The sequence below is a fragment of the Scomber japonicus genome, chromosome 10 (genome assembly GCF_027409825.1).
Source record: "Scomber japonicus isolate fScoJap1 chromosome 10, fScoJap1.pri, whole genome shotgun sequence".
Classification (NCBI taxonomy): Eukaryota; Metazoa; Chordata; class Actinopteri; order Scombriformes; family Scombridae; genus Scomber; species Scomber japonicus.
Genome location: NC_070587.1, coordinates 30,887,914 through 30,915,183, shown reverse-complemented (window position 1 = coordinate 30,915,183; position 27,270 = coordinate 30,887,914). Strand labels below are relative to the sequence as shown.

The window sequence follows — 27,270 nt, the reverse complement described above, 5'->3', positions numbered from 1 at the left end:
CAAATACACATACGCAGAGGGGACAGGCCCTTGTTCCTTTTATTGGACGATACTTTCAGATCATATTTACTTTGCAGTATCTCTCATATCTCTCAGCAGATTCAACTGACATCACATATTCATCTGCTTCAGTCCATATTGACTTCATTTCCTTTGTGAATATTGCCACTTAACTGTTATAACCAAATGATTCAAAAGAAAAAAAAAAAAAAAAAACCCCATCAATGACAAACAATTAAGCGTCAAGTCGATATCGGAAGTGTCACAAATTACTTTTAGATTTCCTTGATTTAGGATATCCCCGAGAAAGCCATTTCGTAATGTGCCATGAATCATAATTAGAATTTCATTGTTATTATAACCGTCTCCTGATTAGAGGAGAGAGGAGGGACTGTCTGGTAGTTTCCTTTTCGTGTTTGCACCGTCATCTGCTGAAATGAGATGACATAAAAGGAGGGTTGTGTGTGTATGGAACTGTTTCAGTTTTCATGTGTATTTGTGTGGGCGTGTGCGGTGGTGCCCATATGCATGTGTGTGTGTGTTTGAGTGTGTCTGTTAGAGTGTGTGTGTGTGTGTGTGTGTGTGTGTGTGTGTGTGTATGTGTGTGTGTGTTGTTTGATATCATCGATGCACGGAGTGTATGTTAAAAGAAGGTAGTGGGTGGTTTGTTGAGTTATTAGCTTTAGCCAGATGTCTCAAAACGGCTCATGAACTATTATTCACACACACATGTTTGTTTAGCTATCACAGTGAGGACATTCATTGACATACAGTAATGCATTCCTTACTCCCTAACCCTAACCTTAACCACCATAACTAAATTCTGACCTTTAACCATTACCCTATGAACTATTATTCACATACACATTTTTGTTTAGCTATCATAGTGAGGACATTCATTGACATAATGCATTCCTTACTCCCTAACTCTAACGTTAACCATCATAACTAAATGCATACCTCTAACTCTTACCCTAAACTGAACTTAAACCCAATTCTAACCTTCACCTTTAAGTATGAAGCCTCAAACAGCTCTTTAAAGGTGTGGCAGAAAGTGAGCACTGCCTAAAACGTCACCACTTCCCAGGTCTCGATGATGGCCACACAAGTACAAGCACACACACACACTTCCTGTCTTATAAGACTGCCCACACGTTGTACAATATGATGTGTAAAATCAGACCTGACAGCCTCTAAGGAAAGAAGACTCAAATAATCTGTTACGTTATCCATCTATTAACCAGCTGGAAAATCTCTGATTAAAAACCATTTTTTACTGGTCAAATCAAAACTTCCATTCGCTCGTTCCATTCATTCATTACCACAGACACCCTCGCTCTGTGGTGGTGGTGTTGACATGCACTGAAATAACCAGGTTACTGTGTGTTGACAGAAACCTCACGTCTTTAAATTCCCCGTTAATGACAAATCCGGTGTATGGAAGGATTAACGAAAGCTGGGGGACAAAAGCCGGATTTCTTCTGGAAAAACCCGATTTATTAGCCCATTTTTTACAGGTTTTATAAGAGTGATTTTACAGCGTGAGTGTAGGTGTGACAAAGCATGACATAGAGAAAGTATTGATGTGGCACATAAATGAAATATGACCCCAATTGCAACTGATGCAAACATGCAATCTGTATCTGAAACACTGCTGTCTGTTTATATTAAAGTGACTCAGCCCCCTAATGGCCAAAAGAATTCATTATAATAAAAGGAGGAAATCAGATGACTTAATATAAACTATATACTGAGGAAATCTGGGTGCAACAAAACATCTGACAACACATTTAAAAATAGGACATTGCTATTCATCAAGTGAATCAGATATATCACACATTCATTGTCGGTTTGGCTCTGTGCATGAGATTTATTGACAGTTTTTTTGAAGTACAGAAAAATGTCATCGTCTTGCCAGTAGGAGTGTCAGATCAGAAAACATGAAGAAATATGATGCTCTGGAGTGCAAAATACAACAATTTAGGGCCTGACTGATACTGTGGTTTTTAGGCCGATGCAGATATTAGGTAATAAATAAATTCTGCTATCAATATATTAGCCAATAATCTTATATATGCAGAATATAAACAATATAAAATCCACAATGTTATCAAACACTGAAACAGTAAACTTCACTAAGAATTGAATCATTATATATTCCAACAAAAAACATATTTACACAATAGATTCAGATTCAGATTCAGCTTTATTTATCCCCGAGGGGCAATTTAGTTTCTACGAGCCCAACCTCACATAAACAGACAGTAAACAACAACATTCGCTCCCACACAACATCATCACAACAGGCGACAAATGACCAGAGGGGAAATACAATACAATACTACACAATAAGATATTAAATACAGTTGAATAAGAAACAGCTGAATAAAGTGCAATATATATATTATATATATTATATATATTAAACTTGAATTAAATACACATAAAATCCTGTTTATATCATTTAAACAAATATTGGTCTGGCTCTAGTTTAACTTGTGGAAGGATATATTTATATATTTAAATGTTGTTTCTGGATAAAGAAACACTTATATCTGTACTTCCTGGTGCAGATGGACAAGACCTTTAACTAAACTAAATATATTATACCAGAATTGGCATTTTTAAAAATATAATGCAGAACTGACCTAAGAATGAGTAAGCAAGCTTACAAGTGGCTCATTTACATCTGATATTAATATGTAATCTTTATGAGAATATCAAACCTGTTCTTATATATTCCTGTTTTATTATTATTGATACTTCTCGAGACGTTTCACTAAGAGAAATGTCAATCTCATCCTCATCACAGCTCTAGAAGAAAAGACTGATCAAAGCTGGAGAGTTTATCCTCTGAGGATAATCAGACATTTCCAATCCATTCAAAAGTAGTTGAGCTGTTTCAACGATGGACAGATGTTGTCATTCATAAAGCCATGTGACAAGCACGGCTAAAAAAAAAAAAATCCCAACATCTATCATAAATGTCAGCTGACTCTTCTGACAGCAGAATGTGGAATGAGTAAAACACCAAGGAAAGAAATAAAGAAAAGAAAAGTCCAACGTTTTTTATTCTCTTCCCTAAAGACAAAGAGGAAAGTGTTAGCTGAGTGAGCAAAGTGCATATTAGTGACAAGCAGCAACGTGATTTATGGGAAATGTGGTCTTAATGTGGAGAAACATTTGGCTCCCAGTTTGACGCCATTGTGGTCTCAAGTTGTTGATAATAATTCTGATGAGGTACTGCAGTCAATCTGTGTTTGACATATTGATGTTCTTCTGAATCACTCAGGTCTGTCCTCCACCAAATAAGGCTGGGACTTCCTGTCACAACGTTTTAAGGACAGTGAATTTCGGGGAAATAGGGTGAAGTAGAAGGCGGGGTTGTTGGGGTGTGTGTGGGGGGGGTCTGAGTCTGAGTCTGAGTCACCCCTCCTGACCAGTGACCCTCCTCTGATGCGCTGCAGCTCTACATGATGATGATGTGCTGTACTGTGTTTACGGTAAAACAGCCGCGTTGGTAGGCTACTTGGTTTCCGATCTCGTCTTAAATGGCGTCACTCTGGAACGCAGCAGGAGACTATGTGTGTGTTTCTGTGTGTGTGTGTGTTTCTGTTTGTGTGTGTGTGTGTGTGTGTGTGTGTGTGTGTGTGCAGTCGAAGGGTTTATATGGTTTCAGTTATGATAGAAAAACTAATCACAACATTTCAGGGGAACTGAAATCTTCCGAGAGTTACACAATTAATCAGTAAATGGAGACATGAGAGAAGATGAATGTTTAAAGTACGTGTTTAACTTTCTGTGTGTGTGTGTGTGTGTGTGTGTGTGTGTGTGTTTGGAAGGATGTGCCTGTACACATGTTTTTATTTGTAATTGTACAGTAATGGCTTGTGTGTTTCCTGGTTCCGGTGCATGTGTTTATGCATTTTTTAATAAGTGCATGTGTTTGTTTGTGTGACTGAGAATGTGTGTGTGTATGTGGGTGTGTGTGTGTGTGTGTGTGTGTGTGTGTGTATGTGTGTGCACATAAATCATGAGTCTTTCCTCTGAAACCCTTCCAGCAGCACTGTTGCTGTTTACTGCCGGCTCTCCACTGCAGCCTCTCAGTCTGAAGCTGTGTCCTAAACAGACCAGTTCACGGAAGTCTGGACACCAAAGTGTTTGGCGCTAGATGAAAGGTCAGGGTCACCAAATTTTTTTAAGATTCATCGTCATGGGAACGTAAATATGCATAACTAATTTCATGCTACCGTGCAACAACTTCCACTTGTCACACATATCTATCCAGAATCACCCTTACTGATTTTACAGATAAATGGGTTATAATGGTTCCCTTATTATTGTTGTTTGTTTCCTTCAAGTGTTTAATTTTCTCTCGCTGATAAAATCATCGCCATGGCAGCCAAAGTTTGTGCAAGAAATTTGTTTCTAGGAAGTGCACTCACACAAAACACAAAAATCCCAAACAACTTGCTTTGGGTTGGCTTCATTTTAGTTGACCTCCCACCTGTTTGTGACTCTCCTTCCACCTGTACGTTAGCATCTGAGTAGCATCACGATGGGCTGAGTGAATGTCAACATTAAGAAAATACCAACCTGTCAGTGTGCTGGGTCCAAGGTGTTAACATGCTCCACAGTCAGGAAGAACGACTCTAACATGCATCCTAATTCAGCTTTCTACACAGTTTTGGAAATAGATATAATATCCACATGTGTATAATAAAGTGTGTTAAAGTGTAGTTAAGGTTAGAGAAAGATCACTGTGATGGGAACTTATTGAAATCTGCATTATCAGATTTTTTTAACCTTCCTGTCGTCCTCCCGGGTCAAATTGACCCCTTCTATTTTGACTGTTCCTTCTTTCCTCCCTCCCTTCCTTCCATCTATCCTTCTTTCCTCCCTCCTTCCTTCCCTCTTTCTTTCCTCACTTCCTTCTTTCCTCCCTCCTTCCCTCTTCCCTCCCTCCGTCTCTCTTTCTTTCCTCACTTCCTTCCATTTGTCCTTCTTTCTTCCCTCCCTCCGTCTCTCTTTCTTTCCTCACTTCCTTCTTTCCTCCCTCCCTCCTTCCTTCCTTCCTTCCTTCCTTCCTTCCTTCTTCCCTCCCTCCTTCCATCTGTCCTTCTTTCCTCCCTCCCTCCTTCTCTCTTTCTTTCCTCACTTCCTTCTTTCCTCCCTCTTCCCTTCCCATCCCTTCCCTTCCTTCCTTCCTTCCATCCTCCCTTCCTCCCTCCCTTCCTTCCTTCCTTCCTTCCTTGACTCGAGGACAACAGGAGGGTTAAACACTTGTTTTCAGCAGAAAAACTGAGCTTTTAAGTTGATGTGTTTAACTTCAAACTTGCAAACAGCTCCCTAATTTTCCACATCCAGCAGTTATGAAGCAACATTTTAGCTCTGTTTTAACTCCTAAAGGGAAATATCTGGCTTTTTAGCTGCTAAATCCTGCACTCTGCTAACTTCTAGGTAGTGTAAGGTGATTTTTTAGAGACTTATCTCTTAAATCGGCTGCCTGCTGCGGCCAAAATCAACCCAACCAGAGCACCGACACTGAACCAAAACAGAAAGTTGCAGCTGGCCAGCTTAAAAAAAAACCTGTAAAGCTGAGAGGAACTGCAGAGTCACTATTTATCATGTAGGTTAATCACTACGAGCGATAAAGCTAACACATTACACACTGACAGCTCATACAGTGTTATTATAGAAAATCTTGATTATGGAAAGTTTAAGAAAAAACCCAATAAGAACCTCATCAAATCACATACGTTTCCATCCATTACTGCAACCTTTCCACTGTGTAGCTTTAGCCTGCACTATATGAAAGTTAATATTGGATGCACGTCTTGTTCTGCAGAGTCAGAGAAAGATGCATCACCTAGATAAGCACCAAAAAAAAGAGACAGAGACAGGATAATGATTGAATAATTAGAGGAATTAGAGGAGAATACATATTAAATGCACTATAAAAGAATTAGATTTAGCTTGATAAAGATATAAAAAGTTCAGCTCCAAGTAGTCTAATCTATAAGCTATAATCTAAACCTACCAGCCCCCAAAATAGACTCTAGTTTCTTTTAACGTTAAATATGTAGGCGTCCCTTTTCTTCAAAACTGTGGGTATCATCTCACCACAACCCAGCTTGTTTGTGCGGATGAGCGGGGAGGATGAGATAACATTTGAAACCTTTTATCAAACTCTCGGAGAGCAAATAAACAAACCTCACCTCACAGTTCAGGCAAGAGTGGAAGAGACAGGTCTTGACATTTTCGTCTACGTTGTTTGGGGCCTCGTGGGATATCCCCCCCACTCCTCCACCTCCACCTCCTCCTCCTCCTGCTGCTGCTGTTGCTGCTGCAGTATAAGGTAGGTGTCGTCCTCCTCCCCCGGTCAGAAAGTGCTGTGAAACCCCGCGACGGCATGCTGAGGTAGTGGAACTCAGAGTTTCCCAGATAGTAATAATACGATCGAACAAACAGGAAAGAGCGACGCGGTGTGCAAAAGTGAAAGATGCTGAGTCAAAGGGTGGGGGCGCACCGAGTGTCTCTTTAGCTGGGTGATGAGGTAACGGGTCGATACTGCTTTCTCATACAGTGACTCTTTACTCACTGTGGGATCCTTAATAACATGGAGGTGGAATGTGAATTACCACTTCCTTTTCTGTCAAATGTCTTTTTTTTTTTTTTTGGGTGAAAGATTTGCTGTACCAAGAAATCAAGTTTCTAATCAACATCGAAATCTGACATAAATCTGTTGCACATTCACAGTCATTTAAACCATCATGTTAACTTTAAAGCCACAGCAGTCTGTTTCTGAATTCACCTTAAACACACTTTTACACTTTTACACTATTATAACATTTTAATTCATTTTTGTCCAAATGAAATTGAACTAACTTCTTTCCTTCCTCCCTCCCTCCCTCCCTCCCTCCTTCCTTCCTTCCTTCTTTCCTTCCTTCTATCCTCCCTCCCTCCTTCCATCTGTCCTTCTTTCCTCCCTCCCTCCCTCCCTCCTTCTCTCTTTTTTTCCTTCCTCCCTCCTACCTTCCCTTCCTTCCTTTCCTTTCCTTCCTCCCTCCCTTACTTTCCTTCCTTCCTCCCTTCCGTCTTTCTTTTCCTCCCTCCTTCCCTCCCTCCTTCCTTCCTTCCTTCCTTCCTTCCTTCCTTCTATCCTCCCTCCCTCCTTCCATCTGTCCTTCTTTCCTCCCTCCCTCCTTCTCTCTTTCTTTCCTCACTTCCTTCTTTCCTTCCTCCCTCCTACCTTCCCTTCCTTCCTTTCCTTTCCTTCCTCCCTCCCTTCCTTTCCTTCCTTCCTCCCTTCCGTCTTTCCTTTCCTCCTTTCCTTCCTCCCTCCCTTCCTTCCTTCCTTCCTTCTATCCTCCCTTCCTCCTTCCATCTGTCCTTCTTTCCTCCCTCCCTCCTTCGCTCTTTCTTTCCTCACTTCCTTCTTTCCTTACTCCCTCCTACCTTCCCTTCCTTCCTTTCCTTTCCTTCCTCCCTTCCGTCTTTCCTTTCCTCCCTTCCTTCCTCCCTCCCTTCCTTCCTTTCTTGACTCGAGGACAACAGGAGGGTTAAACACTTGTTTTTTTTTCTTTTCTTTTTTTTGGTGAAAGATTTACTGTACCAAGAAATCAAGTTTCTAATCAACATCGAAATCTGACATAAATCTGTTGCACATTCACAGTCATTTAACCCTTGTGTCATCCTCCTGGGTCAAATTGACCTCATCTTATTCTTCTTTCCTTACTTCCTTCCTTCCGTCTGTACTTCCTCCATCCCCCTTTCTTCCCTCCTTCTTTCCTTCCCTCCCTCCTCCCTCCTTTCCTTCCTCCCTCCTTTCCTTCCTTCCCTTCCTTATTCCTTCCTCTCTTCCTTCTTTCATCCCTCCCTCCTTCTCTCTTTCTTTCCTCTGTCTTTCTTTCCTCCCTTCCTTCCTTCCTTCTTTCCTTTCCTCCCTTCTTCCTTCCTCCCTCCCTTCTTTCCTTTCCTTTCCTTTCCTCCCTTCCTCCCTCCTTTCCTTCCTTCTTCCTTCCTTCCTTCCTCCTTTCCTTCCTTCTTCCTTCCTTCCTTCCTTCCTTCCTTCCTCCCTCCTTTCCTTCCTTCCTTGACTCGAGGACAACAGGGGGGTTAATTTGACAAAAAGAGGATTTCAGCTGTTTTTGGATATGTTTGTGAAGACAGTATTTTTTTGGAGAGCTTACAACTGACTGTGCAGCTAACAAAGCCAAAACAAGTTGTTATCTATCAGCCATGAGTGATTTAAACCACTTTTATTTTGAACCCACTCAATTCTCAAAAGCTTGTTAATGCTAATCAACATCAGAGTGCTGAGTCTCACTAGACGTTACTTTTCTGCTGAGTCACAGGCAGCTCCGTGGTGTTGCTGGAGGTCTAGCATGCATTAGCTGTCTCTCAGCTCAGTCATGCGTGGGTCCAGATGTGCTCGTGGTGAAACAGGTAGGCCCCAAAAATCATCACAGCGAGATTATTCTGCACAGTGAAGCGAATCAGAGAGTATCGACTGTGGAGAAAGCCGCCCACACAGATGTTTCACCAATCAGATTACACTGTGCATCATCATCATCATCATCATCATCACTATTAATGCATTAAAAAGCATTTAACCTTTGTGTCGTCCTCCCGGGTCAAATTGACCCCGTCTGTTTTGACTGTTCCTTCTTTCCTCCCTCCCTCCCTCCCTCCCTCTTTCTCTCTTTCTTTCGTACCCCCTACCTTTCTCCCTTCCTTCCTTCCTTCCTCGCTTCCTTCCTTCCTTCCTTCCTTCCTTCCTTCCTTCTTTCCTTTCTTTCCTCCTTTCCTTTCCTTCCTCCTTTCCTTCCTCCTTTCCTTCCTCCTTTCCTTCCTTCTTCCTCCCTTCCTTCCTTTCCTTCCTCCCTTCTGTCTTTCCTTTCCTTTCCTCCCTTCCTTCCTTCCTTCCTTCCTTCCTCCCTCCCTCCCTCCCTCCCTCCTTTCCTCCCTTCCTTACTTTACTTGAGGTTTACTTGAGGACAACAGGAGGGTTAAATGGCTCCTTTTTTGTGATTCAATTCAACCAAATAACAGAACTACATTTCTTATAATTTCAGTTTCACTCAGATCTGTTACGTATAATTGCTGCCTTGTGTGCTCATCTCCAACTTTAGTGGTTTTTCTGGCATGAATGACCTGTTCTGAGTCAGATCAGATGCTAAAGGTCCACACAGTCTAACTCTAGACTGTGGGCTTTGCAGAGTGGAGGCTCTAAAATGAGTCACCATGGCTGCATCATGTCTCCTGCATTCAGGATAAAAGACAGACCACAGTTACTGCAGCCCATAGGGGTAAAAAAAAAAGAAGGGGAGCTGCGTTCCCATTTCCTGCTCCACTCCTCTTAAAGCTTTGACATTGCACGGAAATGGACGTTAAGATTCACGACTCTCCACCAAAGAGCCAAGTTTACTGCAGGCTCAGTGGTAAAAGTAGAGATATGTGAGTCCATGTTAGATGTTTCAGGCGACGACTCTGAATCTCTGCCAGTGTGTTTTTTTCGTCTGTGCTGAGGTCGTTCCAGTCATTAATGAGTTAAAATATAAAGTTTTAATGGCCTGTGTTTGTCTTCATTCTTTGTCAGAGTCTCAGCTCTCTCTCTCTGTTGTAGTTTCACTCTTTCATTGTTTTTATCCTGGGATTAAAACTAGTGATAACTGCACACACTGCAAAAACTCCGCTTAAAAAAACAAGAAAATAAAGTAATGAAATGAGGAATATATTACTCAAAATAAGCTAAATGATCTGCCAAAAGAACAGGAACATGTGACTATATATCCACCCACAATGTCTTAAAACTAGTGTTTATCTAGCCTATTAATTACTGTTAATAGAGATTAAAAGGATAAGATGCTTGAAATAAGAGATTCTGACTTTGACAAAGCAGTAGTCAGTGTTAATATAACACCTAGAGAGTTATGGTGATTCTCATTATAAGCTAGAACTTAATAACAAGTAATTATACCTTATTAAGATAATTAAAGCAAGTGAAACAGCCTGGTATAAATACATATCTTGGCAGACAAAGAACAAACATATTTTGCCGCCTTGATTTAACATATTTCATCTTAGTTAGATTTTAGTTTTTGCAGTGCACCCACACACATGTTGTTTTTAGATGTTTTGGCTGATTAGACTTTACGTCAGGTAGAAATCAGGTGAGGTAGAGCTACAACAGGAATAAGCAAGTTACAGTTTTACAGACTGTAATCATCTTGTTCTGTATTTAGAGAACATCACTGCCATGGTATTTTAAATACTGTACATTCCTGCTTTTCTTTCTTTTATTTATCACATTTATTCAAGCTTTCATCCAGTCTAGACTATTGTAACTCTCTTTTTACCTGACCTGGATCCAGAGTGCTTTTATAAAACTCATGACCAAGTCTGAAAGGTCAGTAAGATCTCCACTCAGTTGTGTTTACTTTTAATTTATTATATTTATCAACCTGATTTTATGTCTTTAAAAAGCCACATAAAGTTCTCTACAGTTTTCATGTGACAAAAGTTATCATATTAGAAGTTTTATCAACTGCATTTATATATATATATATATATATATATTCCTATATTTAGATAGATGTATTGCCATGGTATTTTAAATATATTGCACAAACTTTCATCTAGACTATTTTAACTCTTTTTTAAGAAAATGTCCCTGGATCCAGAGCGCTGCTGCAAAACCTTTGACCAAGTCACACTAAGGCTCATTTATTTTTATTTTATTTAACACCCTGATATTATTATATACTTTACAATAAGAGGTATGCTATAAAATTAAAATGTATGTGGAGACATCCACATGTTTCTACAGTCATTTGCATGTGACACTCATAACTAAAAAGTGATCTTATTGGAATAAAAACTGATTTAAAGTCATTTTATATACTTTTAAATATAAAATATATGTGCTAGTTAGCTGTTAGCTGCATTCACAGCAAATACATTAAACTAATTCTAGTATTTATTCCTGAAAGTTGCTTGAGGATATACTGCTCTAAATTGATTTAAAGTCATTTTATATACTTTTAAATATAAAATATATAGTTATAAAACAGCTCATTGCAGTGAAGTTAGTGTCCTGATGGAAACAGCTACTGCAGAAGAGCTAGTTAGCTGTTAGCTGCCTTCACAGCAAATACATTAATGACTAATTCTAGTATTTATTCCTGAACGTTGCTTGAGGATATACTGCTCTACACTGAATACACTAGATGTAAGAAGAAGTAGTCATATATAAATAAAGAACATTATTTTCATTATATATACGTACTATCATACCACATGTATAAAAGAATGAAACACAGTCGTAGGGTTTAGATTAAAGCAGTGAACATTTATATCATAATTTACACTTTTTTGACATTTTTGCACATAAATAACTATGTAAACCAGAATGTAAACAGAGACAGTTCTTTCGGGGATTCTCCGTTGGAGTTAAAGCTCTGATCAGAGAGAAAGAGATGCTTTGGTCGAACATTAGTAAAGACAACAAACATAACGAATCAGAGGAGTTACAGAAAAAATTCAGATTTGCTGCTGCTGCTGCAAAACAAAACAAAACCTCACAGCTGCTGTAGTAACATTTAAGTTAAGTCTTCATGCCATCATTACCAGTTTCAGTGATATTGTACACGTTGTAAATGGTGCAAGCATCGGCTCTGAAGTTTATAAAGTAGGAGGAAGAGGAGGAGGAGGAGGAGGAAGAGGAGGAGGAAGAAGAGAGGGGGGGCCAGTGCATAAAAGAAGGCCGAGGTGCTTTGGTGTATGCCAGTTCGTTAACAAGATGGCGGACGGGTGGGGGTTGAAGAAGGGGGCTATTTTTTCTCAACCAAAATATTAACAAACAACAAGAACAAAAAAAAAACAAAAACAACAAAACGTCTACAAAATGAGAGACCACAGCTAAGGAGCGAACACTTCATCATCATCATCATCATCATCATATACAAACAACATCTTCTCTTCTTCAGCATTTTGATTCCTCACGTCCTTCTTCCCTTGTTTTAATTTTTCTTTTTTCTTTTATGTGTGTGTGTGTGTCTTTTTTGGTGTGTGTTTGAAATTAAAGCAACGTGAACTTTGGTTACTAGCGTCAAGTGTGAATCCCCTAAAATCTTGAGGACATTCACTTCCCTGTTGGGTGGTTGACAGTGTAGTAAAAAAACAACAACAACAACAACAACAAAAAAGAAAACAAGAGGAGGAACGAGTCCGTTATGTGCTACATGTTGAGCCGCTGGCGGAGGATTCACCGCCCACCACCGCCGCCGCCGCCGCTCCTTTGGACCACGTGAAGAGCTGCACTCCAGTTCAGTTTGGTTTCTTCTTCTTCAAGTAGCAAAAAAAGCAAATAAATAGAAAGCTCCCACCTTCAGCTGTCCCTTTAAACACACACACTTAAACACACACTCATGTCTTCACATGCACACTGAGGTAACCGTTGTGAAAAATATACAAAAAAATGCCCTTTTTCGTTTCGTTTTAAATTAAGTAGGCATCAGAAAAGGACACAGACATACTTTTTAGGGAAGCTATCAAGCAAGGTTGAAATAAAGCTCTTTTTTTTTTCTTCGCTAAATTAACAAATTTATGTGCCGTAATTTGGCAAGGTTTTCAACCCTTTTTTTTTTTTTTTTTTAAACCTGCTATATTGTTTTTAAAAAATTTAAATAGATAAAACCCTGAAGAGTGGACACCCCTGGTTCTATGGGTCAGAGGTCACAGGACGGATACAGGCATAGAGAGAGTGACTATCTACACAGAAATGGCCACAGAGAAAAAAAAACAAAAAAAAACAAAATATGAACAAAAACATTGATTTCACCCCGTCAGTGTAACCATCCCTTCCACTTATTGCTTTTAAAGACAACAAATAAAAAGTATAATAAATTAAGGAGGTTATATAACAACTAACTGATCAAAAAAACAAAAAAACAAAAAGGACATTTGAAAATAAAGACCAAATAATACAACAACAATAATGATAATAGCATTATATTAATTACACTGAAGGTAAGTCCTGGGTAGATGATTGTCTATAAGTATACCGCTAAGTAGTCATGGGACAGTGTCTCTTGTAGCCCTGAGTACGCGAGTCCCTGATAGGTTAAAAACCTGGTGTGGTCATGATGTCACTCCTGATGACGACCAGGTAGAGAATTATTTATTTACAGCTGTTGCTCCTGGCAACCCAGTCCGCCTTGTAGTCATGCAGTCTGACTTTTTTGTTCTTTGGGGGTTCAAAAGTAACTTAAGCGTGATCCTCTGACTCCTGCTTGACAGTGACGTTGGCAGGAAGTGGCGTAATGGGGCTGCTGCGTCGCATCTTGATGACCGACGTCTCATTCGGGGACTCGTAGACGCCGTAACCCACCGACAGAAGCTCGCTGGCGCTGCTCTTGTGACGGGAGTGATAGTGGGACGGCTCGAGGTCAGCCTCCCTCCACAGCATCCCCAAGACCTGCTTCTCCAACATGGCCTCCACCTCCACGCCTCCCTGCAGCTGCTCCAGCTGCTCGGCGTGCTCGCTGACGTCGAAGCGCTCGATCTCCTCGTTGGCCCGCTGCATCTCCTCCATGGCGGCCGAGGTGCTGGGGCCGGAGTTGGCCGCCAGGCAGTAGCCCTTCAGGTGAAGTCGGAGGCTGCACAGGTGGATGTAGTGGCGGTGGCAATGGGCGCATTTGTGTGGACGCTCGCGGGAGTGCAGCCGCTTGTGCAATTTTAGGTGGACGAACTGGGTGAACTTGGCCGGGCAGAGTTTGCAGTGGTAGGGTTTCTCCCCTGAGTGGAGGCGCAGGTGAGTCTTGAGGTTGCTGGTGCTGCTGAAGCGCTTGTGACAAACCTGAGAGGAGAAGCGATGAAAGAAATGATGTTAGCAGTTTGCGCCGACTAACCCTCAAATCTGGGTTTAATTAATCTGTTTAGGAACTAAAACATCTTCTAACTTTAGTCTCACCTGGCATTCATGTGGCTTCTCCCCAGTGTGGACCAGGTAGTGTTTCTGCAGGTGAGCCAGTTGGGTGAAGCCTTTATTACAAGTCTGACATTTGAAAGGTCTCTCTCCACTGTGGACACGAAGATGAACCTGCAAACAGAGGAGAAGTCTGATTAGATGTATTCAGATTCATTCATTCGATTATCTTGATAGGAGAACAGAAGGTGGAGCCAATCGCCAGTTGTTTTTTTTTTCTGTGTAAAGGCCTTTTGTGACACTCCTTGCTCTTTAAAGTGCAGTAAACCTGCTCTGCGGCCTACTAATTACATAGCTATCCTCACACTACAAAAGAATGGAATGATAAATAGTGCTATAAATCAGACAAAGCAGACATGTTGCTGAAAAGCCAAACACGGAACAACAACGTTGGTGTCTGGAGCCTCACCTTCAGGTTTGACAGCTGTCCAAAGGTCTTGCTGCACACGTTGCACTCGTACTTGATTTTGCCGTTCTGCTTCTTCAGCGGGTAGGGCAGCGCCTTGTAGCCGGCTGAGCCCACGCCTCGCTTCACCTTGGACAAGTTGATGGCCTCCTCGTCGGAGTGATGCTCGCCGGTGTTGCCCAGCATTGCTGAGGTAGGCTTGGTGGGTATGCGCTCGCTAGGAGGCGCCGTTCCTGCTGTCGGGGATCCGCTGGAGGGGGCGTGGGCCGATCCGTGTGGGTGAGGAAGCCCGGGATAAGGGTGGTGAGGCCCGGCTTTGTCCTTCAGAGAGGTGGCCGCTGAGAAGGCACTGGTGGGCCCGGGAAAGAGGAAGTCTCTGTGAGCGGAGACGGAGGACGGGTGGTGAGGGTCTGACATCAGGAACCGCAACCCGGCCGTGTCGGCGGGCAGGAGGGGCATGTGATGGGGCAGGAGGTTGCTGTAGAGGGGGTACATCCTGGGGAGGACGCTACCGCCGGGCAGAGGGTAATGATGGGGCAGGAGGTAACGCGGGTAAGGGGCTCCTGGAGGGTAGAAGGGTGATGAGAGGGGTGCAGAAGGCGGGGAGTAACCGGGGTAGGGACTCAGTCCAGTGGGGTAGAAAGATGCAGGGGACGGCACCGGTCCAGAGGGGCTTCCTTGAGGGCTGCTGTCTGGGCTGCTCCTCGCCGACGGGCTTGGTGTAGCCGAGGACTGGTTGCCAGGGGAACGAGGGTAACCGAGCTGGCCAGGCTTGTGGCTGAGGAAGTCTTCGGGGGCGTGAGGGTGGGTCCTGAGAGCCGGGTAGATGGCGCGGGGGTACAATGGGCGCTCGGGGCTGTCGGCGCAGCGGGGGCGGGTGGGAAGCGGCCGGCTCGGCTCCCGCTTGGAGGAGGAGGAAGAGGTGCTGTTGGTGCCGCGCAGGATTGAGAGGACGCTGTGTTCCCTCTTGGGTGGGGTGGGGGTCACCGAGATGGGGGACGGACTGGAGGCTTCCACCACACGCTCCTCACTGCTCACCTGCTGCTGCTTGACCTCCAGGAGAGACTGCTCTATAGAAACAAAGAGAGAGAAAGAGAGAGAGAGAAGGGTCAGAGAGAGTTCACCTGAGCTAGGTGTGGTCCTGCTCGTTCCCCGAGGGGCTCATTAACTAATTATTCCAATTAGTGGCATTTAAAATAGTAATCATGGCTTCTGTTTCACGACATAAATACTTTCAAAGATTCCTTTAAAACTGAAACTAACAGCAGATATAAACCTTGTGTGTGTGTGTCCGTGTGTGTGTGTGTGTGTGTGTGTGTGTGTCGCAGGGTAAAGGAACACCATTAGTAACTCTGTGGGCCAATTAAGGTGACAGATTTGATGAACGAGCGCGAAGGGCGAGAACGGGGGCAAAAGACAGGAAGTGAGGCGTGAAAGCTGCCTTTGGGCACTGTGTTTTGTGTGTATGTGTGTCTCTGTGTGTGTGTGTGTGTGTGTGTGTGTGTGTGTGTGTGCTATCTCTCTCTGTGTGTGTGTGTCTATAAAATCAAGATAAAATCAAAATGATGGCAGACAGACAGGGCTGATGGAAGGTTTCCTGCTAAAGATATAAAGATACTTTCCGAAAAAGCTTGGCCTCCACCTGCCCTCCACACACACACACACACGCACACACACACATGCACACACAGACCTTGTGACAAGGTACACACACAGAGGCGCCTGCAGACAGAGGCCTCTGTCTGATTTGTTGACTCTCCCACTTTTGGAGAACACACACACACCCACACACACTTTTGATCAAGGTCTTCTACTCCCCTGATTTTCCTGAGTATTCTCTGTTGTTTCCAGGTCAAAGGTTAAATCACGGAGCTTCCTCTTCAGTCACTAACATCTACTGTCTCCTCCGCATGATGAAAGAGCGGATTAGGACGAGAGCTCACACACGCAGACTCTAAAAGCTCTGGCGTGTCAGCTCGCAGCACATCTCGGCTGTTAAATGGCTGAAGTCGGACCCTTAAAACGCCGCCGTCTATTATCTATAAGCTCATTTACTGCCCAGTCAACTTTTTACCATGAGGTCGCCCAGAGGGGAGCGTGCGTGTGTGTGTGTGTGTGTGTATGAGAGTAAGTGAGTGTGTGTGAGAAAGATGGAGGTTGTCAAAGTTAATCCTGAGCACCAGCACTCGTGAAATTTTCTTGACTCCCCCTTCTCTCCCCTCCTCCCTAATTCAACCCCTCACACACACACACGCACACACACACGCACACACACATAGTCGGTGACCCTTGCATCAGTAGTATAGTGGCAGTGAGTAAACACTGGGGTTATCAGTTAGCCTTCCTCCTTCCTCCTCCTCCTCTTACTCCTCCCTCTTTCCCTCTTCCAGAAAACAAACAGGGCAGCCATCTTGGAGATATCAATCTGTCAGCACGGCCCTTCTGCCAGGAAGTTCAAGTAGTCAACAGAGGAGGTGGAAAGGGAGGGGGGGGGGGTGCAACTCTACCTCCAGCACTCCCTCCTCCAACTTGTTCTGTTCCTTTCAAGTGCCAAATATATCAGGCAAATGGCCGACACACACACACACACAGACACACACACACACACCCATGCACAGTATGTGTGAGCTAGCATCTGTTTGAGATGAAAAGAGTGGATGTGACTCTGTTGGCATGTCCCACTTATGATTTTGTGTGTGTGTGTGAGTGTTAGAAGAGAGAGTGTTTTTGTCGGCAGGGTCTTTGAACACAACACACACGCACACACACACACACACACACACACACACACACACACACACACACAAGCACACACGCACACACACACATGGCTGACAGGTGCTTTCAAGTGCTAACACTTGAAGAATGCTAAACGACAGCGACCAAAAAAAGAGCAAGAGAGAGAGAGAGAGAGAAAGAAAGAAAGAAGAAGAGAGAGGAGAAAGTGAGGGAGTGAGACAACGGTGCACGCTCAGTCATTATGCTCACGCACACACACACACACACGCACTCACACACACACACGCACACAGATGTCAACACACACGTCTGGTTTTGCTATGACTGCGCTGGAAACCCTTCAACAGCTTCGAAAGAAGAGCTAAAGAGCAAAAACCAGAAGTCCCGAAGTCAGTATGCTTGAGTGAGTTGCATCATCTTCTCTAGTTGGATTTTTATTAATTAAATAATCTGACTCTTCTTTTTCACTTCTTCTAAAAATGGAGCAGGCGATGATCTGATGAGTGGGTGAACATGAGCCAAAACACGCAAAAAAAAGAAGCCAAATTGGATTAAAAGATGGAAGTAAAGTCAAAGTAATAGTCAGTAATTGACAATATCAAGTTGTATCTGTTGCCATGGTCATAACCGACAAAAACTTAGTGGTATTTGTGCATGTTTTATATTTTATGAATGTGCTTTCTATTCTAACACAGCTCGCTTCAATAACTGACTTGCATTTTTTCAGTCAGCAGCATAAACCACCAGGATACTTAAGAGTAGCTTCCTCTTCCTTTACCTTTTGCCCTTTTAAGTCAGTTTCGGTTTAACGTTAGTTAGTCAGAAACATTGTGGTTTTCTTGGTTTTAGTCAGCCGATGAGATTATTTCTGGCTTCGTTTTCAATGCTTCAAACTCCCGTGGACCACACCAACAGTCAAAAGTCGTACTCATTTTAGAAACGTACACTCAGCACACCGAAAAAGAAAAGGATCAAATCTTAAAAAAACTCTCAAAAAATGCTCTATAGCCGAGTGCAGGTGAATGTTCCTGCTCCTGTTGCAGGTAAGCATCATTATTAAAGTCACTGGCAGGTCAACAGGAGCCTGTGGGGGCTCAGTGACAAGAGGAAGCTAATTAAAGACAACACATATACTGTATGCACAAACACACAAGCTTAAGAGAAGGGAGGAGGGAGGGAGGCTTCCTCTGGCCTCCATCGCCCCCAGGTCATGCGCATTTCTCCCTGGGCAGTGGAGCCGCCCGGGCTGGGTCTAGTTCCTCTGCTGCCACTGTAACACTGCCTATTAGCCTCCAGTCAAAGCTGGAAACCCCTGAGCTCCCACTCTCTCTCTCTCTCTCTCTCTTTCTCTTTGTTTCCCTCTTAGCTCACTCTCTCTTTGATCAGCTCGGGCTAAAAGCGGATAAGCGCCGTTAGTCTGCAGTGTCATGATCGGATGATGTGTGAAGTCCAAATTTGTGTCTTTTAGTTATATTTAGAGATTTAGAGTTTTTTGGGGGGGTTTGGATATTAGCAGTTAGTTTAGTAAGAGTAATAACACTTTTTTCCTGTGTTTGTGTTTCTCCTCATAAAAAAAAGGTCAAGGAAGGAAGACATACGCAGTCATGCAAATCTCTCTCTGTCTCTGGCTCTTTTTTTATTGAAGTCTCAGAAAGGCTGTGTGTGAGTGTGTATGTGCGAGCTTTCATGTTAAAAGCGGGTCTTTAAGTGTGTAAGACTGTGGCATTAGGGGCCATACCCCCCCTCGCCCCCCTCCCGCCCCCTGTCTGTGTAATTACACTGTCACTGACACACACACACACACACACACACATAAACACACACACAAATTCAACGATGGCACTGACAGAGATGAAAGGTTGTAAGTTTGTATAGTATTGTGTACGTATGAGTGTGTGTGTGCATGTGTGTGTGTGTGTGTGTGTGTGTGTGTGTGTGTGTGTGAGATAATGACAGGCTAACGTTCAGAGAGGAAGGCTTTTAGAGGCTTTAAGAGCGGCGACAGGACACACTCAAGACACATGGACACACCTACATTACCTTAAGTTTTTTTTTTTTTTAAAGTTAGCAGCTCAAATAATAATTAATAAAAAGAGAGGTAAACATAAAAGCTTGTGTAATGACCTTTAAAGCCAGAAAACTGATATAATATAAATACATAATAATAAAAAAAAAGACAATTTCATATTTCTGTCCTCACTTAGATTTTCATCATTAAGATTTTATTAAGAGGACTTACTGAGTTTCTGCATCATCAGCTCTCCGGACGGCGGGTAGTGGAGGCGTCGGGCGAAGTCGTGACAGTACCACACGAGCAGCTCGGCGCCGGCTGGGACGGGCTTCACCGTGTAGAAGTAAATCTCCATGCCATTCTGACAAGCGGCCAGGTTCTGCTCTGCCTCCGAGTGGGCAGGGTTCACGTACCGCATCCAGTTAGAGCGGGTCTCATCCAGGCCGTCGACGAAGTGGTGGAACTCTCTGTCCTCGTAGATCTGGAGCGAGGGAAGAGGGAAGACAAGAGGAGTTAATTTAGGTTTTTTTTTTAATCAAGAAAAGTCATTTGCTATTTTTAATCTGAGTTCAGTTTTTTTTCTTTCTTACTCTCAAAAAAAGGACATGATTCAATTTTTTACACGATTAAATTAATTCAGTTGGTCTAAAATTTAGAAAATATTATGATTTTTTCTTTATTCACAGCTTTTTAATATATTTAATCACTTTGTTGAGTCACTAATTGAACAGTTTAAGTGAATCAGCAACTACATAAGGACAAAAGTAATTCATCTTAATTAATTAATTCATCTTAATAATACAAATTTGGTAATAAAGTGATAAACTAATTGATTAAATACCTCATACACAGCCGTAATGATAAATGACTGATATATAACTATGTTTTAAAAAAAATGTAATTAGTCCTTTAAAACACAATTTTACCAAATAAATAAGAAACTGTACCAAGCAGAGAGGAAATACAGCTTGTTTAAAATGTAAAATACTAAAACGTCAAAACTCTCTCTCTCTCTCTCTCTCCATCCTCTCATCCTTTCATTCCTCACCATGTCTCTCTCTTCAGCTTCATCTCCTGCTGACGGACGAACAGACAGAAACAGACAAGAGCGTCGAGGAGGAGGAGATCCTCTTTTTATATTGAAAAGAGAAAGGAAGAACCAACTCATTTTTCTACCTCTCCTCCCCCTCTCTATCTCTCTCTCTCTCTTTCTCTCTCTCTCTCTCTTTCTTTCACTCTCTCTCTCTATCTCGCTCTCTCGGCCCGGTGTGTGTGTGTGCGTCCGTGCATGAGAAAGTGAGATATGAGTATGAATGGAACACCTATTTGATTTTGTGTGTTTGTGGTTAAGACGCATAGTGAGTCTCTCTCTTTTAATGGCAGTCACACACACACACACACACACACACACACACACACACACACACAGGTGGTCAGGTAAGTGGTTTGTGAGCGTGTGTACTCTCACTGTCAGTTACGGTTACTTATCGAGTGTATTCAGTTGAACGGTATGTATGCGTCTCGTGTGTGTGTGTGTGTGTGGGTGTGTGTGTGTAAGTGTGTGTGGACTTACAGGAACCAAAGTATGACATGTTATTTGTGTGAAGGTGACATCATATCCCCATTTCTCTCTTTCTCACACACACACTCACACACACACACCCACACTCAAACTCAAACACACACACATACACACACACACACACACACACAGAGAGAGAAAAACAGCGAGCCCAGTTTCCTGTTCCACTGAGCGACTTCAGACGTGCGTGACATCACAGGAAGGGGTCTCTCCGGCTTCTGAGGAAGTGTGTGTGTGCGTGTTTATTTTTGTGCGTTTTCCGTGTGTGGTCACTTACTCTCCAAAAGTACTTCCGGTTGGCATCCTTGGGGACGCTGTCGGCTGTGTAGATCTCGCCCACCAGGGGACCGAAGCGAGTTCCCTTGGGGATGTATTCCCTGCTGCACACGCCGACCACCTGCGCAGACACACACACACACACACACACAAAAAAACACAGGTTAGACAAAAGATTGATGCCGGCTTTTGAAGTGCGTGATGATGTGTGTATATGTGTGTGTGTGTGTGTGTGTGGAAGTTTTTATTATATCTTTTGCTCTCTCTAAATTTTTTGTGTCTCGACAAGTAATCATGTGGTGTTAAGACAATAAGAGCATGTTCACGGGTTTGTGTGCGACGTCTTGAGTGTGTGAAAAGCTCATTTCCTTCTTCTTTTGATGTGTTTTTTTACATCCTTCTAGCTCTCTATTACTACTCACTACTCCCCCCCCTCTTCCTGTATGTCACCTTTTATTATTTAAACTCCCTCATTAATAAAAATAATGTTTAAATAATGTAAAGTATGACATCATCGGTGTGATATCCCTGCAAAAATTCAGTTTATTTACCCGCTTTTAGTGACTTTAAACGTCCAATTTGACCTCGTTATGATGCAAGAGTTTAACGTTCAAGTGCATCAAGATTTTTAGCGATAACGCCCTTTATTTTTATTTTTAACCAGCAGGCTTGCCGTTGCCGTTTGTTTTCATTCCGTTGTGCACATCCTTCAGTGATCTGTATCATTAAGTCTTATTAAGTCTTATTGTGAACATAAACAGAGACACACACGATCAAGCACCTGTCAGCGGGGAAGATGATTGATGAATCGTCTTCACGCGTCAGTTCATTAAAAAGAGCGAGTGTGCGTGAGCGAAAAGAGGAAAAATATGAAAAGGTCTGTTCATTCAAATCTCTTTCTCTCTCTCTTTCTCTCTCTCTCTCGTCACAGTTCAATTCACCGCCACATCAAACCAAAACCGCTGCCACTTCAGACGCTTCAGGGGGGAAAACATCCAGATACTCAAAAGAAAAAAAAAAAATTCTTTTGTTTCACTTCTTTTTTTTTTCTCTCTTTTTTTTTTGCTGTTTCTCGTCTGATTTGATTAAAGGACAAAAAAAAATGGGAGGAGTAGGAGGAGGAAGAAGAATAAGGAGTAGAAGAGGAGGAAGAGAAAAAGCGAGGGATTATGGGGGCGACTAGACATCAGGCTCCAGCCGTGGATGGTGGAGATACACACACACACACACACACACACACACACACACACACATTTTCTTCATGCATAACCCACGCAAACAGACATCTTTCCCAAACCCCCTTGTTCCCCGGTGACATGGGAAATCCCCCTTTCCCCTTTTCCCTCCATAAGACCAGACATTAGTGTGCAACAGGAGGTTTTTCTTACTTATTAACAGGCTGTTACAATGCTCTCTCTCTCTCTCTCTCTCTCTCTCTCTCTCTCCCGTCTCCTTTAAACCCAAAAAAAACCCTCAATCTTCTTTTGATCAGAGCTACAAACTCCCATCCTCAGCCTTTCCCTTCTTCCTCTCTCTCTCTCTCTCTCTCTCTCTCTCAGAGCAGATAAATATTAGCTGATAGCGTTTATCTGCTCGTAAACAAAACACACTTCTCTCTGCCGCTCTGGTTCTTTCCACAGTTTCCTGTTGATAAGCTTCCCTGATGAGAAAATCTATAACGAAAACCTCACAAGGTGTCAGAAAAGTTTTGACCTTTTAACCTGCATTCATGCACTTCCACCCAACCCCCCCCCCCCCCCCCTTTAAAAAAAAAAAAAAAGATTCAATCTGTCTAACAAAACACAGCATGCAGGAGTTTTAGCCTTTAAGAAGAGACTTTAAAGCTTCAATGTAAAGCAAATTATCACTTTTAAAGCTTTTTGCTCTTGAGTTGACTGAATCTGTTTTTGGAGCAGATCACTCCTAAGATATTCATATTGAGTAATAAAAATGAAAATTGCCCCCCTAAAGGCAATTTTCAGAAGCTAAACACCCTTTTATTTTTTCATTTTTTTTATTTTTAACATCCACAACGCCACAATATAAGGGTCAGTTAGGTTGAGTGCATCACAGATCTATATATTCTGTTATCCAACCTCAGTTTCAAACTTTGACACTTTGACAATAAAATTTGACTTTTTCACCTCCAGTTCAATCAATGACCAACACCTCACTCTTTGAGGTTTTGTCAAACGGTCACAAAGGTTGCTAAAACTGACCAAACTATATACGTATACGTAATATGACTCCATTTATTTATCATCACCAGTAATTTCAGAGGCTGATGTAAACATTTAGGAGTTTCAAGACACTCTGAATCAAATAAAAACCACTTTGGGGTTTGTACATATGAGGTGTCATTATACCTAAAATGTCACTCAGCAGCTCAGCTTGTGTTGGTTGGGATGCTGAACAGCTCCCCCTGCCAGCAAGATCAGGTACTGCAGCTAGTTTATAGATGTATGTAAGACACACACAGACACACACACACACACACGGGATCAAGCCATCGTTGTTTTCTTAGGTACAGAACGAGTCTTTATGGACGGTTGCGCGCTGATGAAGATGCAGTTTAAACACACAGCACACTTCAGTTACAGTGTGTGTGTGTGTGTGTGTAGGTGTGTGTGTGTGTGTGTGAGTGAATCTTGCTTCAGGCATTTTTTCACACACGGATTCCTGCCTGTAATGTGTGTGTTTGTGTGTGTGTGTGTGTGTGTGTGTGTGTGTGTGTGTGTGTGTGTCTCTTACAACGAGACACGACCCCATCTTCATTACATGACCCACGCCTGACTCATGTGTGTGTGTGTGTGTACAGATGGTTTTCTCTGGAGAGAAAGTTTGAATGTCTGCCACTATGTCTGTGTGTGTGTGTCTCTGTGTGTGTGTGTGTGTGTGTGTGTGTGTGTGTGTGTGTGTGTGTGTGTGAGAGAGTCTGACCTCTTTGCTCTCAGCTGGGTGCTTGAACGCCAGGTTTCTGGGCAAAGACGCCTCTGCTCTGGTTGTTGTCGTTGTTGCCATGGCGTCACTGTCTGGCCCCGCCTCCCACGGTGTGTCTTTGACAATGTACGTGCACTTCTCCTCAAAGTCTTCCTCTGTCCATCGCGTCATGTCCGCCTCCTCCATCTCCATATCTACGTCCGTGTCTGTCATCGTCTCCGCTCCGTCCGAGCTGGCACCGGCTGTCGTCGTGGCGATGGTGGCGGCGGAGGCCATTTTCACTCCATGTTGTGTGTCGTCCTGCTCCATGGTGTGCGCCCCCTCACTGGTCAACATGGCCGAGCTATGAGAGGTCGCCTGGTCGAGAAAAAGAGAGAGAGGGAGAGAGAGAGAGAGAGGGAGACAAAAAAAGGGGGATGATTCCACTTTTAATCTCCTTTTTTCCACTCATGATGAACAGAGGATACAGGAAAGGAGAGAGAGCAAAGAAGTGCACATAAATAGAGTGTAAGGGAAAGGAGAAAGTGCAGGAAGGAAGGAAGGGAAAAAGAAAGAAAGAAAGGAAGATGTAAGCAGACAGAGGCGTGGCGGACTAAGTGGGAAAAAAAGATAACAAAAATGTAAGAAAAAAAAAGGCGAGATGAGGATAGGAAGAGCTGTGATTATCATGTGTGGTGACTCAGTGGGGGGGGGGAGCTGACTAATATTGCTGTCACACACACACACACACACACATACACGCACACACACTTAGGCGCAGACAGGAAACTGCTCTTGTCAACTAACTAGCTAATTTGGGAACCAATCATGGAATAAAAGCTGCATTCATTCATTCATTTACTCCACTAATCATCTGCTCACTTTAATATGATAAGAATATAATACGGCTATTATTGGACCAAAATATCCCCCCTCCACCCCCTCCTTCCTTTACTATAAAAATTATTTACTCTTTAATAGTATTTACTGGTATGATTTCAGATTTCAGCTCCATCAGACAAACCTTGACTACGAGTATCTGTTGGTGTTTTCTTGGCTCTGAAATGCATCAAACTGATTGATTTGTTATTTAAAAAAACCACAAGGTGAGGTGAGATGAAATGAAATGAAAATGAGTCAGGCGGAGATAAGAGCGCAGTGATCAAAGAGGAATGAAGAGGAACTGATTGAGTAACTCAACAGTTTGTGTCTCATGATATAAAAAAAAAAGATGCTCGCTTCACTATTATATAATCCTTTTATGAAAAATTACCATCATAACAGTTAGATTACATTCATGAGTTTAAAGTATTTCAATCAGCAAATCAGCTAAATGCTAAACTGAGATTATTATTATATTAATAAAAAAGTGAGTTTGCTATTTTTAACCTTCCTTTCCCTTTCTCCACTTCTCTCTCTCTCTCTCTCTCTCTCTCTCTCTCTCTCGCTCTCTCTCTGAAGCAAATTAACTTAACAGCTGACTCATTTTCATACAGTAAACAATGAAAGTGCAACTAAGACGAATCAGTTTGCTGGTAGAAATTTTTTGAATTTGCTCAACAATTTGGCGCCTTATTTGAATCTAAACTCAACTACTTCTCCGTATCTCCCTCCTCACTCCTCCCTCGTCTCTCCTCCCTCGGGTTTGAAGGAAAGGAAAGGAGGAAGGAAACGCTGTCTGTGTCTGAATGAAGCTAAAATTGGAAGCAGAGTGGCACTGCAGCGGAACCGGCAAATCATCCCGACTCCCAGCTCGCGCCTGAGTGTGTGTGTGTGTGTGTGTGTTGGTAAAAGGACGAGGAGAAGGAGAAGGAGAAGAAGGAGAAGAAGAAGGAGGAGGAGGAGGAGGAGGGGGGGGGGGGATTGAGGAAGGGAGCGCCAAAACTTTTCCATTTGGGGGGCCACAGCAGCGCAAACAAAACTTCAAACGTGATCCCACCCAAGACAATCCCACACACACACACACACACACACACACACAGAGCTAGATATCCACACAGGGACAAACATGCTGCTCGTCCCACGCAGACAAGCGGAAAGCAGCAGATCTTCAGTCACCACACTCGGCTCTCTAAATTCTTCTGCAGCCACAAGAAAGAAAATTATTTCACATCCAACTGGCTCCAGTCACAGCTAACGGCTTTTTCTTTTTTCTTCCTCCAAACAGAAGCAAGAAGAACTGACACAAAGACATGAACAGATGAACTCAAACTGTCTCTGAGTGATTTAAAAAAATATATATATAGAAAAAAAAGCTGACATTTCTTAGGTGAAGATCGCTTTCAGGCATCACAAGCTGAAGAAAACCGCTGAATTCATCCTCATCATCATCCTCTCTCATATTTTGCACTTTTTCTTCTAAACATGCAAAAAAAAAAAAGCGTTTAAACGTATTAAAAATATAAAAATTAATTTCGCTTTAAACTCAAGTCTGAATCTTGACTTTATCATCATATAAAAATCCCTCCACCAGACTGGAGCAAAAGCAAAACACTGAAATTACATTCAAATCCCACAAAACCGCTAAATCCTTTATTTGAATTGTAAAACTTTGAAATTTCCAGTGAGAGAAAAAAAAAAATCTCTCTGATAGCAGCTGAGTCTCCTTTCTTTCTTTCTTTCTTTTTACCACAGAAAGCAAACAAGCAGAACAACAGTTTCTACTCTATTTGACATTTAAATGAAGCACATAACAACAACAACTTGAGTATATAAAAGCTTCTCAATATTTCAACTCTCAGCAGAACCTCAAGACTAATTTTGCATAACAGCTGCAACATCGAAAACTAATAGTGAAACCAAGAACCAAGAACCAATTCACCTCTTGCACATTTAAGGCCAACTGAAAATATAAAAGCTGAGTCTGCACGCAGTCACAGGAATTTCAAACGAAGGTACAATTTCAGAAGTCAAGTCAAGATGCAACCAAGTGAGCTGTTGCACTATCAATCAGGGGAAAGCAGGTATAGGAAATCACACGCTTTTTTTATGGGTCTCACTTCTACATATATATATACATATATATGTAGAGAGAGAGAGCAAAAGTCTAAGTAGAGAAAAGGTCTAAGTGATATATATGAGGATACTTCACTGACCTAAAGCAATTCATGTTCACGACAGTTTTCATTAACAAATTGTTAAAAATCTGCAGAGAAAAAAAGCTTTAAATCCAAAACTGAGCAAACTAAGAAAAAAAAAGTTAACTTAATCCACAAAAAGTGCAAAAACAAAATAAAACAACACCTGCAGCAACTCATATTATTTCAAAATAAAAGACAATAAAAGAAAGTCTCCTCAATCCAGAACACAAGTGAGCCCCAATCTTAACTCCGAGCTTCTTTAAACGT

General features: G+C 42.3%; 1 protein-coding gene across 1 annotated transcript in view; it reads right to left on the bottom strand.

The window, feature by feature from the left end:
• Positions 1-13,092: 13,092 nt before the first annotated feature.
• The window catches only part of prdm1a (PR domain containing 1a, with ZNF domain), an 88,139-nt gene continuing 73,961 nt past the window's right edge, over positions 13,093-27,270 (bottom strand). Inside the window, exons 4-9 of the mRNA XM_053327659.1 lie at positions 23,945-24,301; positions 21,006-21,125; positions 19,375-19,627; positions 14,400-15,466; positions 13,976-14,104; positions 13,093-13,861 (exon numbers count right to left, since the gene is read on the bottom strand). Coding sequence (XP_053183634.1) covers positions 13,271-13,861; positions 13,976-14,104; positions 14,400-15,466; positions 19,375-19,627; positions 21,006-21,125; positions 23,945-24,301 — 2,517 coding nt within the window. The 3' untranslated portion in view covers positions 13,093-13,270. The remainder of the gene's footprint in view (positions 13,862-13,975; positions 14,105-14,399; positions 15,467-19,374; positions 19,628-21,005; positions 21,126-23,944; positions 24,302-27,270) is intronic.